A 16,995-nucleotide genomic window follows, 5' to 3' on the forward strand; every position below is an offset into this window, starting at 1 on the left:
TAGTGGTGACTCATACAAATTTATCAATAGGATTGTTTCTTATAATAATAAAATATGTGGCTGAATTTGTCCACTCACCTGTTCCAGAGATTTGAAACCGTTCACATCATCCAGAAGGGAGTCTCTAATACCACCATTGGTCTTGTGCAACTGGCTCTTCTGGTTACTATTGAGCATATTTTCTGTACAGCTGTCAGTGAAGTACTGGGTGCAGCCATTCTTGAGGTACTGTTAAAATAGATGAGTGACATTTCAATTGGATTCTTGTGAAGAGCATGTGGTAATCATAATCACAACAAAGTAAATGTATTAGGTATATAATCTTAGCATTATTTTTCAAATACAGAAACAAGCTATCAGAATTATTGAGATGCAACAGATTAGGTGGTTAGAACATTGCAATCATTATTTATAAGGCTAAGGATATTTCAAGTATCTACCAAGCATCAATATTATGTAATGCATTATATATGTGGAACAAAATACTGATCACTTTGAAAAGAATTGTGACAATCACAGTTACCAGATGCAAATGAGAAGTGATATCTTTATTGAGCACAAGAGTAAAACCATTGTCTGGAGATATACAGACATAGACTACTTCTTCTTTTTCTACCGCTTTTTCCCATACATGTGGGGTCGTGGGTGTGAACTGTGTCGCACTTGTGGATTTGGCCCTGTTTTACGGCCAGATGCCCTTCCAGATGCCAACCCTATATGGAGGGATGTAATGACAATTGTGTGTTTCTGTGGTGGTTGGTAGTGTAGTGTGTTGTGTTGTGTTGTGTGAATATGAAGAGGAAAGTGTTGGGACAAACACAAACACCCAGTCCTCGGGAATCAGACACCCCCTCATATATAGGCACTACTGTGTTTCTATTGACTGAGTAAGGAACGCATTGACTGTGTTCATTTCTGGCCAATAGTCACTAAGCATGGCAACTGCTGGAGCAAGTGAGGAGAGTGGAGGGGTTTGTGGATGCATGTTAGAAGCTCTCTTTGTCCAGGGTGTGAGTTTGAGAGCTTTCCAAGAGAAGAGCAATAAAATATCCAATGGCAGACCAATGCATGATTATCTGGTGTATAAACTAAAACAAAACGATGTGTTCGCCACTTTAATTCAGTTCAGTGTAGAAAAATAGGCTGGTTATGTGGTTGTCACAGAACAAACATTCTACTGTTGGCCTTGCATTTTATTTTCAAATGAAGTGAGTGTGTGGAACAGTACAGGTTTCAATGACATTAATAATCTGCTTCAGGCATTTCAGAGTCATCTTCTGCCTTTTTCTAACTGTTTAAATTACATGCAATGATTTCTTAAAATTACTAATTTTAATGTATAAAAAGAAACTTTATACATGTTTTATCATTTCTGCTTCTGATCAATTGTGACAAGAACTTTTATTTAAAATGAGAGTCTTCCTACTCTAAGTAGAACTCAGGACTTTCAAGATTCCCTCTTGAGTAAAATAATTGTCATTCTATTTGTGACTGTCATATTTACAGAGAAACTCTATATGTGGTTTGACCTTTGTATAACATTTCATTTACCGGTATGACAAGACTATTTATTTATTTGAGAATCTTACAGTTCTAACTTGAGTGAAAAGTATTATGTTGTGTAGTGATGGGCTGCGAATGGACTCGTGATGAATCGAGTCTGGGACCATAAGACTTGAAGGCCTCGAGTCCGGACTCAAGGCCGAGGACGCTGGTAGCGTTATCTGCGAGCTGTGTATGGAAACAACATGATGCATAATATCAGTAGCATAGCCAGGACTTCAGTTTAGGGGGGGCCCATTCATCCAGAATTTTATTTTGATAGGTGTCCAAACTTCCATAGTTTAGATAGTGTAGAATACTGAAAAAGGAAATGAGTGTCCTTGGATCCAAGTAAGAGTGGTGGATCGTGCGGATTACGGAAGCTAATAGTAATTTTCATCTTCTTCTTCTTCCCCGCTTTTCCCACATCTGTGGGGTCGCGGTTGTGAACTGTTTCGCACATGTGGATTTGGCCCTGTTTTACGGCCGGATGTCCTTCCCGACGCCAACCCTATATAGAGGGATGTAATCAGTGTTGTGTGTTTCTTTGATGGTTGGTAGGGTAGTATGTTGTCTGAATATGAATATGTTGGGACAAACACCCAGTTCCCAGCCAAAAGAATTAATCAGACGCGATTAAAATCCCCGATCCAGCCGGGAATCGAACACAGGATCATCTGAACTGATGGCCTCAACACTGATCATTCAGCCAATGAGTCAGACTCCGGAAGCTAGTATTAATGTATATTATGTATAAAATGCTCAATAAAAGGACATTTGTTAAAACTCCTGAGGTGTCTGGACTCCTTGGACGACAACACCCCCGTCCCCGGCTACCTCTGTTACTCCCAGCCCAACATAACTGCAGCATTTCATATATTCCGAGTACAAATGAAATATGAAATGAATGCAAGAATAAACAGTTTGAGTAAGTACGGTATGGAATATTCTGGTTTAGAATAAATACGGTAATATTATTATAATGGTCATGTGATAAGCAATAAAGAAATGATATTTTATACAAATAATGCGGGAAAGATATATACATATACACGTCGAATACAGGTTTCTCGTCCTTCTTGTCCATGGCTAGATGATGAAGGCAAGAGAATAATGGCCCACCGTGACTCGTTATTTCGACATTATAAACAAACCCTAGATGACACAGACTTCGAATCTAACCGCATCTTAAGAAATCGCACAAAGCAGTTAATCAGAAATTAAAAAAAAAAAAGTATATATTTTCAGAATTTAGCTTAAATACACGTTCTAGATTCATTCTTTCTATTCCACTGCACCGCAAAAATAAAATTAATAGATCATTTGTGGTGACTGTCGCCAGATTATGGAATTCCCTGCCAGTTCAGGTCAGAGAAACCAGCTTTTTTAAATCACGATTTAAGGTCACTTGCCGAGACTACTACCTGGTGAGGACAGCTGACTGAATGGTTGAAGTATGAATGTGTGCATTCCTAAGGATTAACCATTGTTAAGAGTTTTTAATATTAATTAGTTCTAATATTAATTTAGTAAGTAATTTATTTAAATTTATTTTCAATTATCTTAATTTATATAGTTTTAACTATTTTAAGTATCTCAGTATTTTATTTAAGATTCTGATTAGTATGTGGTAAAGTGTATGAGAGGGCCTGGAGCCCTAACTTCGCCACTGCACTGAATGCACTAATAAATAAATAAATAAATAATCAAACAAACAAATAAATAAATACATAATGTAAAGCTTATGGGTATAGATATTTTTTTAGTTGGTAAAGAAAAATAAATGTTACAACATATGCTATGTAGGGTTTACCTTGTCCTATTAGTTTCCAACGTGGTTAGGGCCACGCAGCTGTGAGCTTGCATCCGGGAGATAGTGGATTCGAACCCCACTGTCGGCAGCCCTGAAAATGTTTTCCCGTAGTTCCCCATTTTCACACCAAGCAAATGCTGGGGCTGTACCTTAATTATTAAGGCCACAGCCGCTTCCTCCCACTCCTAAGCCTTTCCTATCCCACGGTCACTATAAGACCTAACTGTGTCGGTGCAACGTAAAGTAAATTGTTCATTACTTTCCCTCGCAAGCCTGGGATACAGAATATAGTAGTATAAAGTTAGAGTTTTGTGACGCTAATATTCGTATGTGCGACGTAAAACAACTAGTAAAAAAAAAAAATAATAACATGCCAGAAACCAAGGACACTGAGCTGTTGCCATTTCAACACCATTTTAAGGGTTACCGATCCAAGCCGGAATTTGAACCTGCGAATTCAGACTCAGAAGGACAGTGACTCAACCAACTGAGCCACATGAAAAGGAGGCGTTTGTGATTATTGTTATAAATAGATGCAGTTAGTATTTTAACAAAGGTTTTATGAGGAGCATTTATTAAGGCGTACGTTTTCCTACTGTCCTAAATGCACGAGGACGGACAGAAGAACTAGCTGGAAGCTAAGGAGCCTTGCAGGGGTGTCGCTTCCTTCTCTGTTCACTTTTCCAAACCAAACTCCATGATGTAACAGCCCCGAAGGGCCATCGCCTACCAAGCGGCAGCTGTTCAGCCCGGAGGCCTGCAGATTACGAGATGTCATGTAGTCAGCACGACGAATCCTCTCCGCCGTTTTTCCTGGCTTTCTAGACCGGGGCTGCCAACACACCGACAGATAGCTCTTCAATTATAAGCACGTGGGCTGAGTGTACCTCGAACCAGCCCTCAGATCCAGGTAAAAGTCCCTGACCTGGCTGGGAATCGAACCCGGGGCCTCCGGTAAGAGGCAGGCATGCTACCCCTACACCGTGGGGCCGGCTGTATACTTTTAGGTATCCTTATTTTCGAATTTGACTTAAGGTATCCTGCATTCGATCCCCAGCACTGACAGAGTTAAGAAAGGCATGGGATGAGGAGGATACAGCCTTGTTTTTGGGTGCAGTAGAGTTTTCCTTGAGTCTCCCGTAATCGAAATATCTACGGCCTGGAAGGTAGTCACCTTCACGGGGTGTAGTACCAAAGTGGTTCCTTTTTTTAAGAAGACAAATTAAATGAAGATTCTACTTCCTCACAATCGAAGAACGATATTGTCAATTTTACGAACAGTTTCAATAATGCAGCAGATTTATGTTAAGGGTACAGCAGCTATGGTTGTACATGGTAACAATCAAAACCAACAATATCTACTGAAGATCCGTCACCGCACTCGGTAGGACCAGCTTTCTTTTCATATCCATCGGACGAGTTGACCGTGCGGTTAGAGGCGCACAGCTGTGTGCTTGTATCCGGGAGATAGTGGGTTCAAACACCACTGTCGGCAGCCCTAAAGATGGTTTTCTGTGGTTTCGCATTTTCACACTAGGCAAATGCTGGAGCTGTACCTCAATTAAGGCCACAGCCGCTTCTTCCCACTCTCAGCCGTTTCCTTTCCCATCGTCGCCATAACACCTACGGTGCGACATAAAGCAAATTCTAAATAAAACATAAAAAATCTTTTCACAACCCCTTCCAAGGAAAAGTTGTATCCACACTACTGGCCACTGAATTTTTTTTGTGGGTACGCCACTGCATTCACTCACCATTTAAGGTACAAGATAAGTCCAAATAATGGTTGGATACTCAAAATACACCACCATAAATGATGCAGTTCTGGCTCAAAAGTCTATAAGGAAAGGTAAGGGACGGGATGTAGTGTTTTAAATAGAATCCGTATCGATAGAACGTGACTTCCCATTTAAAAAATGTTTCATGCATCGACTGCGATTCAAGCCTGGGCCATCCTGATGAGAAGATAGAACCATTGGAACTGAGTTATCACATCCGCCAATTACAAAATAGTTACCCACACTTTTGATGGTGCCATTTGAGGTTCCAATCAGTCCCCGGGCATTTGACAAAATATATAGGCCTACCTATCGAACTTAGGCACGCATCCTCGATTGTCTTGCTACTGTAAGAATAAAAAAAAACTTTTCTTAACTTTTTTTTTGCTAGGGGCTTTACGTCGCACCGACACAGATAGGTCTTATGGCGTCAATTTTTCATAACTTACCAAGGTTGCACATAGTGTTGGCTTCTCAGTGACAAAATGGTCCCTCTTCAAAGAAAGTTACTTATATGGCACAAAATGAGGAACTAACGTGCAGCTCACAATCCTGTCATAGTCTTCCCAACGCTGCAACTTAAACACAGCATATCTCTCAACCACGGTACAACCCGAGGATCCCTAGGACTTTGTTGTTTCCTGGAACCGATATTTAAAAGCTAACACGATGTTGTAAGCTTGCAACTGTTTCTGGCCGTCGCCCCCATTATCTCGGTGGTCACGTTCCGGCCCCCCTACTGAGTAATCCCTTGCTAATTGCCTCTTTCTTCATGTCTTGACATTTTTCAACACAGGGTTACATTCTCAATAGTGAGACCTCTACAGGGAAATATCCCCGCGCATCACAATCCTAAGTGTCTTCCTTTCATTCAAGCAGTACAAATATGGAGAATTATGTATGGCCCTATTGAGTCCTGCTAGTATATTCTTGTCGCTACGTTAAATTAACATTTCAGCGCACGTTTTTAAGTTGTTCGTACCGTACGTAAAACAACGGCTGATCCTCGCTCTAGTTTCAGGAAATATTTTGGGGGGCCCCAGCCCCCCTGGCCCCCCCTTGGCTACGCCAGTGCATAATATTGTAGGTAGGCCAAGGACAAGTATTGGTAGTGATGGACTGCGAATGGACTCACAAAGAATCGAGTCTGGGACCGTAAGACTCGAAGTACTCGATTCCGGACTCAAGATTCACAATTAAGTAATTTATTTTCCACCTAGTCGATACAATGATTGCTTAAGGCAATTTAATGCTTAAAAGTGGTACATGTTTTGTATATTATCAACATCTTCAGCCACATAACACTGTTTAGATGAAAAATATATAAACTGACAAAGTAATGCTTTAGAGGAAGTGTCCTTAAAATTAACATAAGATTGACAACAGTCACCCTTTGAAACAGTTGTTAATCCCGAAGCATACATACAGTACCTAACCCAAAAAATAAGTATGATATTATATGGCAGGACAAAATACCGGAGGTGGAAACAATATAATTATGTTAGGGCACAACAAGATATACAGCCGAACATTATGCCATATTTACATGAATGTACAGGCCTACACAACAAAACCTTATCATAACGTTAACTAAGGAATGTGTGGTCACAGGTGCTTATGTACCACAGTGTCTACGGCTCCAGAGCTAAATGGTTAGCATGCTAGCCTTTGGTCACAGGGGTCGCGAATCATCATTGGTTAATTTTGCTGGCACTGGGGCTGGGTGTGTGTGTTGTCTTCATCATCATTTCATCCTCATTACGACGCGCAGGTCGCCTACAGGCATCAAATCGAAAGACCTGCATCTGGTGAGCCGAACATGTCCTCAGACAATCTTGACATTTAATTTTACTGGCGCACAGTGTGAAATTTTAGAGATCAGCCAGGACAAAAGTACATTTTCGACTAATCTATTTCTATTATAAAGGGCATTATTTTACGCTCTTGACTTCCTTTGGCAAATACTTTAATTTTTCAATGTTTCGGATCCCTTCCATTTTTTCTCCCTGATTCGTGTTATATGAGGGGTGATTGCCTAGTTGTACTTCCTCTTAAAACAATCATCACCACCACCACCACCAACAAAACCACCACCACCACCCTGGAGGAAGTATGTAATACCTACAATGAATAGTTCAATTATGTTCCTAATCTTCACTCCGTGTCCCCCTCTGTGGTGTAGTGGTTAGTGTGATTAGCTGCCACCCCCGGAGGCCCGGGTTCAATTCCCAGCTCTGCCACGAAATTTTAAGAGTGGTATGAGGGCTGGAACGGGGTCCACTCAGCCTCGGGAGGTCAAGTGAGTAGATGTGGGTTCGATTCCCACCTCAGCTATTCTTGGAGTGATTTTCCGTGGTTCCTCACTTCTTCTCCTCCTCCAGGCAAATGCCGGGATGGTACCTAACTAAAGCCCACGGCTGCTTCCTTCCCTCTTCCTTGTCTATCCCTTCCAATCTTCCCATCCCCCGCAAGGCCCCTGTTCAGCATAGCTGGTGAGGCCGCCTGGGCAATGTACTGGTCATCCTCCCCAGTTGTATCCCCGACTCAGAGTCTGAAGCCCCAGGACACTGCCCTTGAGGCGGTAGAGGTGGGATCCATCGCTGAGTCCGAGGGAAAAAGCTGACCCTGGAGGGTAAGCAGATTAAGAAAGAAAGAAAGATCTTCACTCCATATCTCAAGTTACCAAAGGCTAACCTAATGGGCGATATGATGCAAAAATGCAAAATCATGTTCTCAGCTCGAGGTGGTGCAGCTCCTTTCAGGAAAATCCCCAATTGCAGGTGAGCCGCATGTACCATTTCAACCACATACCAGCCCTTCTGACATTCTAAAGTTTGTGGCGGTACCGAGAATTGAACTCAGGCGCCCAAGGATGGCAGTTAATAACACTAACCATTACGCTACAGAGGCGCTGTAATGACAGAGCCCAACTAAATGTAGACAAAAGAGAAAACGAAGAATGTCATTGTGTGACAAACTAAATTAATGGCATTTTGAAATAAGTATGTTACGGTCTTACACTTGCGTGTTTCATGTTATGGTCATCATTTACTTAGCTGTTGTAATAATACTTAATGATGGGAGTATTTATTCTGACTGCTCGGCAACAGGTCGCAGTTACGGATCGTGACATCACCGTGGAGACTCGAGTACTTCGCACGCATTACTCGGAGAGGCTCGGACTCGCCAGACTCGATTCTCGCGAGTCCAAGCGTCACTCGCGCACATCACTAATATTGTGTTAAGTGTCATTCTAATCATGACTTCTAGATTGTGAAATTGTGATTATTTGAAGTTTTATTCTCCAGATACTTTTAGGGGCATCATAAGTCTCATGTTAGGAGTGTTTATATCTGCATTGATTTAATGATGATATATATATTTACAATTGCCTGTTCTCATATTTGGCTGAAGATGATGCTCAGCAGCATCAGAACTAGTTCCAAGTAAATGTTATAACTTATTTAGTTTAATATTAGTTTTGAAAAGGTGGATTTTTAAGTTTACTTATCTATTATTCTTGGTTCAATACAGACTTAAAAATGAAATTCTTAAATTTAAACGTATTGCAATACGTACAGAAGTTGGCTGACTCACATTTTTTGCAGACTGTGAATTTCAAGAAAAGCCAAGAAGTGACTGTAGTAATGTGTAATGTTAGCCTTCATTCAGTCCAGAGATGTGTTAATGAAGCAAAATATTCACCCAACCTAAAAGGATTTTCATCTCCAAGGAGGAAAATCTTAGTGTCCTTAGTGATTTTAACTGAGATGCAGCTAGGTGACCTGTGCTAGAATTGTATGACTGTGGTGAATTTCCTACAGTGGATAAAGCGCATATAAAGCGTATGTTCAGTGCAACGAGTGCTGCTCAATTTACGTTTCAAATACAAGAGGGCTAACGATGGAAGAAAACTTCTGCTAGAAAGACAGGATATTGTCATAGCTCGTACATGATTTTTGAGAAAAATGTATGAACTGAAACATGAACAATACCCGAGACAACGTATTTACTTAGACGTGACTTGGATTAATCAGTCGCACAGTAGACAGTTCAATTGGCAACATTCAGATTAGAGTGGTGGATTGAAGGTGCCCTCTGGCAAAGGTGGAAGACTGACTGTGTGCCACACAGGTGGTATTAAAGCTTTTACACCCCAGTGTAAGTGGGTGTTCCTGTCCAAGAAGAATGGCATGGACAACCACTCAGAAATGAACCAGGCATCTTTTAAAATGTGGTTTATGGAAGACCTACTATTAAGTATTGAAGAACCTTCTGTAATATTTATGGATAATGCTCTGAATCATTCAACCTTCCTTGAAAAAGTACTTCAATACAAGCTGGAAGATGAAAGAAACTCAAGAATGGTTGCTGAAAAGAAATATACCTTTTACTGAACAAGAAACTCGAGCTGAACATTTGGAAAAAGTTGCTCCCTTCAAAGTAGAAAAGAAGCTTGATGAATTAGCTCTCTCATGCGGCCATGAGGAAGGTTGCCACCCTACCACTGCCAATACATCCCAATTGAATTGATCTGGGCTCAAGTCAAGATAGAAGCGGCAGACAGGAACAAGCCCTTAAAAATAAAAGATATAGAAAAACTCACGTCAGAAGCCATCGACCGTGTGACTGCTGCAGATTGGGAACAATGCTTCAATCATGAGGAAAATCTTCAAGCAGACAACTGGGCCAAGGAAATAGTAACGGACGAAAAAATTGAGCTATTCATTACCAGTATGAATGACGACTTTACAGATAGTGAGATGAGTGAATACAGTGACTAAGAAATCGTAGACTGCCTTAAAGCTAGAAACCGATTCTTAATACATTGTAATTGAATGTCAACTTATCCTTTAAAGTAGTTCTTGTTCCATATCACACAGTCCAATACATAGTATTCAAATATTTGAAGTTATATTGTAAATCATACACAAAAATACAACTGATACATTAATATGTAACCTGAAAGTATTTACAATGTCCAGTCCTGCTCTGGCGCGCACGACCCGAACGACCTCGGCTAGTGACATTTATAAGAACACTACGGGCCATTTTCCAGGAAAACTGAAAGACCCACGGAAACATGTTTCAGACAAAAACTTTAAGTCAGATGATGATTTTCTAAATTTTTTCTGTAAACAAAATTTTATTGGCTCAAAAAACAAAAACTTGGCCGTTTACTGAAATTTTCAATACATGATTCTACAGATTTTAATTTACTTGTTGACATTTTTATTTTTAATAATTATTTAAATGGTTTATATAGAAAATAATTATATCATTGAAATTAGCAGTCTTTTCTGAATCTTGTAGTGTAATTTCTTTTGGAACATTGTATCAGGTAACATCTGGAGCTTTGGAGAGAACATACTGCCTTGCGCTCCAAAATTATGTGTACAGTTAGACATTTCTTCACCAGTTGCTGCATAACCTTGGCAACAGCATAATTTCTCTGACCCACCTTTAATTTGATGGTTGCGACTTTATTAGAGAATAGATTTGTTGTGTTTGAGCTTATGACAGTGTCCCCAGACAGTTGGTATGGGATACATTAAGGAAAAAACAACATAACAGAGTGGAAGTGCAAATGATAAAAGGTATGTACAAAAACTGTATTAGTAATGTGAAGACTAGTATAGGAAAAACAAAATGGTTCTCAAAGTTGAAACCGGTCTCTGACAGAGAAGTGTACTATCCCCCATGGTATTCATCATAGTCATGGATGAAATTCATAAGATCATTAAACAGAAATTGGGAAGACAGGCACAAAAGCCATGTTGTTTGCAGATGATATAGTGATATGGGGTGAGGATGAAATGGAAGTAAAAAAAACAAGTAGATGTATAGAATCAAGAGATAGAAAAATTTGGGATGAAAGTAAGCACAGAGAAAAGTAAAACTGTAGTGATGACAAGGGGAAGGAAGGAAGAAAGGAGGAGGAAAGATGAAACTGAATGATAAAATTCTAGAAGTGGTTAACTCTTTCCGGTCTAACTGGGAGCATAGCTTGCAGCGGCCAAAATTACGTTCACGTCGCTCTGCGAGCATAGCCCGTATTGGGGTTTGAGAATTTGCTAAAAATCGAGAACGAGCTATGCATACATTCTGCCGACTGTATTGTGTTTCTTCATGTGTTACTTACGAGAGTATTTCAACAGATGGCAGTATTGTTTAACTCAGAGAATTTACAATATAATTGACGAGTGTGCATTAGTAGGTATTGTCACTCAATGTGCTCTAATACATGGCTTTTTGCATCAAGCAAGTGCTTGATAGAAGTTATATTTTTGATATTTTATGTAATCATAATCCCTCACATCTAAAAAACAGAATACTTTACTAATATGTAGATATTCTTACGTATTCGCTCAGTTATGAAATGCGCAGGAACATACGGTAAACTGTAAAACAAATTCCAATCATAATGAAATGCAAGATGTTCTTTCAAATTCCTATTTGGATGTCAATATTTCCATTTACGAATAAAATTACAATTACATGCCTTCAATATCATCTTCACTAACATCACCTTCTGAGCCAGTATCGTCACATAAAAATATATAAATAAAATTTCATAAAAGTTCCAATTTTCATTCTTATTACTGTTATTATTAATGAACAGTTATTTTTTTTATATTAATTTCATTATTATTGTTGTTTTGTAATTGCAATGCACATTTTACATGATCAATCTTGGGAAAATATAACAGTATTTCAGAAAACTGTACTTAAATAATCTGTCAGACTTTTTTTTTATTCACAAAATATGGTACAATATATAAACAATTTTAAAATCTCAAGTGATAGTTGATGTGAAACAAACAATTTTAAAAAAAACTAGATGCTCAAACAAGCACAAAGAAAAAAGAATCATGCAAATATCTCCTACAGGGTCAGAGATATAATCTTTTTCAAATCCTTAGAAATGCCCAGTCCAGAACGTTTGTTAGGGATATTCAGGCCCAGACCAGAATGGGTTAAAAGTTTCAAGTACTTGGGAAGTGTGATCACAGAAGATGGAAAGATAACCGAGGAAATTGGGAAAAGAATGCAACAAGCAAACAGCTTCTACCAGAGTGTAAGGAGTATTTTGTGGAACCAAGATGTCCCGAAGAAATGTAAGAAAGTATTATGTTCAACCTATTATGAACCCATACTAACCTATGCAGCTGGATTGTGGACTACAACAAAATGAGAGGAGAGCAGAATACAGGCAGCAGAGATGAAATTCCTAATAGGTATCGAGGGCAAAATCAGAAAATATAGAATTAGAAATGAAGAGAGAAGGAAAAGGACAGGAATCTTGAAACTTCAAGACAGGATAGAAACAGCAAAGCTAAAGTAATATGGGCATATGATGAGAATGGGAGAAGAGAGAATGCCAAAAAAAGCTTTTTCAGGGAAGTTAACAGGAAAGAGACTATGGGGAAGACCCCAAAAGAGGTGGACAGATTCAGTATGGGAGTTCATAGAGAATAGGGGAGTAAGACCAGAAGATGTACTTGAAAAAGGAGAAGATGGTGGAGAGACAGGCAGTGATGGAGGTCCTTGATTCACAACCCAAGCCGGGAAACTGGAAACAGGAAATGAAGATGATGATGATGAGATTTATTGAGTTTGTGTATGTAGCATCAATGCTGCAGATTATTTTACTAAGAATTTATCAAACAACAAACTTAATACTTTCTGTAGTCTTATTGTATTACAATGAAGGGGTAATTCCCTATTCTCTATTCTTTTAAAATTTTTTTTATAAAAAGGCAGTGTGTTGGAATGTGTTTATTTTCTCATTAAAATATATATATACACTGACTTAGCAAATGTCATTGGATAGTCAACTAATAGCATGTGGGGCCTCCTCTGGCGCTGCGAACTGCAGTGAGACGCCGTGAAAGTGAGTCGACAAGTCCCTGGTAGTCCTCTGGACGCAGCTGACACCAAATCGTTTACAGAGCGGCCGCCAATGCTGCTCTATTCGTGGGTGCAGGATCCATGGCACGGAGCCTGCGTTCCAGGACATCCCAGATATGCTCGATAGGGTTCATATCGGGGTTCCAGGGTTGCCATGGCAGTCGTTGGACCTACACTGCATGTTCCTGGAACCATTCCTGGGTGACGTGGGAGCGATGTGGCGGCGCGTTATCGTCTTGAAATACCGCAGAACCACCTGGGCACTGGAAAGCCAAAAATGGGTGGACATGGTCTCCGAGCAGCTCAACATACCGCGTACCATTCAAAGTCTCTTCCAGAACAACTAAGGGGCCCATTCCATACCAGGAAAATGCACCCCAGACCATAAGAGAGACACCAGCGCCCTGGACCACACCTTCGAGGCAGGCAGGATCCATCGCTTCATGTGGTCTGTGCCATACATGGTGCCTCCCATCAGCATGGTGCAGTTGAAATCGTGATTTGTCCGACCATATCCCGTTACGCCATTGTTCCAGTGTCCATCCCTGGTGACTGGTGACAAATGCGCGTCGTTGTGCCCGATGACGTTGGGTTAACAGTGGCACCCGTGTTCCTACGGATTGTCCACTGGGAGACGTGTCTAGCACGGCCTGTGTTGAATTGAGCTGTGATTTGTTGCACGGTTGCCCGTCTGTCACTATTGACAATCCGTCTCAGACGTCGCCGGTCATGGTCATCGAGGGTGGCTGGACGGTCGGTCGTTCGTCTGTTGTGGACGGTGACACCCGCATTCAACCATTCATGATACACCCTGGACGCGGTTGATCGTGTGAAGCCGAATTCCCACACCACTTCCGAAATCGCACTTCCCATCCGTCGGGCACCGACCACCATACCCCGTTCGAACGGTGTCAGCTCACGATGATGTTCCATGTTAGACCTGTCACATGCACAGCCACTGCTCACAAGGTCTCCTATACAACTGCCGCTGGCACAGGGGGCGTGTGGTGCGCAGACAACACACCTGCGCATCAGTGCTCCACTATCCCATGACATTTGCTCAGTCAGTGTGTATATATATATACTGTATACAGAGTGGCCCACTTAAACCTTTCACCAAAGATATATCTGGAACAACAAGATATATTGAAAAATGACTTTCACAGGCATGAAGGCAGGGAAGGGGCTAATTAAAGTAAATAATATGAGCCAGTCAAAAATGTAGGAAAATAGTATTTTCATCATCAACTTAAATTTTTTTAAATGGACACCCTGTATTATTTCATGCGCAATCTTTAACATGAAAAATCACATAAGGAATGGCATTTCTTTCATCGCAATAGGTCAATTACATCCCGAGATATTGCAACGTGAAGTTGGCGCTTGAGATAAACGAAACGCACAGCAGTTGCACATCCCAAGAGTCAAGCGCGAACCTCACAGTCCTCTTACTCACGATATGATTGCCATACTACGATGCGACAGGCACTGTACTTAATGTTATTTGCACTGTTATCAAGAGGGATGAATATAAGAGAAGGGTTTCCTGGCACAGCAAAAGGATATGTAAATAACGGTTTCTCTCTTGTGTGTTTTATTTACCTACACAGTACATTGCAGTACTCTGTACTGTACTACTTCAGAATGTACATAAATTTGTACAGCAAAGTTACTGTAATGAAATTCTCTTATTTTCATCCCTCTTGATAGCAGTGCAAATAGCATTAAGTATAGCGCCTGTCGCATTGTAGTACGGCAATCATATCGCGAGTAAGAGGACCGTGAGATTCGTACTGGAATCTCGGGATGTGCAACTGCTGCTCGTTTCGTTTACATCAAGCGTCAACTTCACGTTGCAATATCTCGGGATGTAACTGACCTATTGCGATGAAACAAATGCCATTACTTATGCAATTTTTCATATTAACGATTCCTTACTAAATAATACAGAGTGTCCATTTAAAAAAATGTAAGTTGTAGTTGAAAATACTATTTTCCTACGTTTTAGACTGGCTCATATTATTTACTTTAATTAGCCCATTCCCTGCCTTCATGCCCGTGAAAGTCATTTTTCAATATCTCTTGTTGTTCCAGATATATCTGCAGTGAAATGTTTAAGTGGGCCACCCTGTATATATAAAAGAACAAGTCCTGACTGACTGACTGATTCATCATCGCTGAGCCAAAACTACTGGACATAAAGAAATGAAATTTTGAGGATACATTTATATTACAATGTAGGTGTTTGCTAAGGGAGGATTTTTGGATATTCCGTCGCTAAGGGCATGGAAAGTGGGGGGGGGGGGATTTTTAAAATGAGTGTATCTATATCTCAAAACTTTAAACGTTTACAGATGTAAAAATTGGTATTCAGAATCTCCTTTAAAAATAAAGAAACATGTATTTTTTTGTTTTCAGAATTTCCCAATAGGAGGGGTGAAGAAGGGGTTGAATGCCTTTAATGTGGATACTTATATCCCAGAAACTGAAGATATTACAGATCTGAAAATTGGTATTTGGGATATCCTTTAAAAATAAAGAAAATAGTTTTTTTTTTTTTTTTTTTTTGGAAAATCCAAATAATGAGGGGTGAAAAGGGGGGTGAATTTTATAATGAGTGTATGTATATCTCAAAACTTTAAAAGTATATAGATGTAAAAATTGGTATTTATAATCTCCTTTAAAAATAAAGAAACACATATTTTTTTTGTATGGAAAATCCAAATAGTGAGGAAGGGGTGAAAGTGTATCTATATCTCAAAACTTTAAAAGTTTACAGATGTAAAAATTGATATTTAGAATCTCCTTTAAAAACAAAGAAACATGTATATGTTTGTTTTCTGAAAATCCTAATAGGAGGGGTGAAAAAGGGCTTGAATGCCTTTAATGAGGATATTTACCTGTATATCTCAGAAACCGAAAATATTACAGACCTGAAAATTGCTATTTGGGATCTCCTTTAAAAATAAAGAAACACATATTTTTTGTTTTTGGAAAATCCAATTAATGGGGGTTAAAAGGAGTGACAATTTGGGGTGAACGTTTAGAAAGACTATATCTGCAGTATATCTGCAGTATGTTACAGACGTAAAAATTGGTATTTGGAATCTCCTGTAAAAGTAAAGAAACATAGGTGATTTGTTTTTGGAAAATCCACTTAAGGGGAACTAAAAAGGCGGTGAAATTTTAAAATGAGAATTTCTAAAGTATATCTCAAAAACTTAATATATTACAGAATCGAAAAATGGTATTTTGTTATCTCTATTAAAAATAAAGAGACGTGTACTTTTAGTTTTTGGAAAAACCACTTGGGTGGGTGGGTGGGTGGGTGGGTGAGTGGGTGGTTGGGTAAAATTGACTGAAACTGGGGTTGAATTTTTTTAATTAAGACACTGGTATCTCAAAAACTGAAGATGTTACCGATGTGAAATTTGGTATTTGGAATCTGCTTTAAAAGTAAAGAAACACGTATTCTCGGAAAATCCAATGAAGGAAGGGTGGGGGAGAAAGATTTGAAAAATTATGAGGATACTTATGTCTAATAAAATCTAAAGTTGTTACAGACGTGAAAATTGGTATTTGGATCTCCTTTGAAAACAAAGAAAAACATGTTATGGGGAAAATCACCTTGGGGGGGGGGGGGGAGTGAAATGAGTTGAATTCCTTTTATGAGGACACATATCTCAAAAACTGAAGATGCTAGAATCATGATAATTGGTATTTAGAAGATGCTTACTATTAAAGAAACAAGTACTTTTTGCCAGAAAATTCACATTCCCCGCTGAATGTGAAAGGAAGTGGAAAAAAAAAAGTGAATTATTTTTATGGGGATACTTATCTCAAAACTGAGGGTAACAGATGTGAACATTGGTATTTGGAATCTCCTTTAAACATAAAGAAACATGCCTTATTTTTTTTGGGGGGGGGGGATGGGTGAATCAACTTAAAGGC

At 39.5% G+C, this 16,995-nt stretch overlaps 1 protein-coding gene across 1 annotated transcript in view; it reads right to left on the reverse strand.

The window, feature by feature from the left end:
• The window catches only part of LOC136858300 (unconventional myosin-VI), a 384,418-nt gene that overhangs the window by 268,695 nt on the left and 98,728 nt on the right, over positions 1-16,995 (reverse strand). The window contains exon 7 of the mRNA XM_067137739.2: positions 79-228. Within this exon, the coding sequence (XP_066993840.2) occupies positions 79-228 (150 nt within the window). The remainder of the gene's footprint in view (positions 1-78; positions 229-16,995) is intronic.

The sequence above is a fragment of the Anabrus simplex genome, chromosome 1 (assembly GCF_040414725.1).
Source record: "Anabrus simplex isolate iqAnaSimp1 chromosome 1, ASM4041472v1, whole genome shotgun sequence".
In the NCBI taxonomy this organism is placed as follows: Eukaryota; Metazoa; Arthropoda; class Insecta; order Orthoptera; family Tettigoniidae; genus Anabrus; species Anabrus simplex.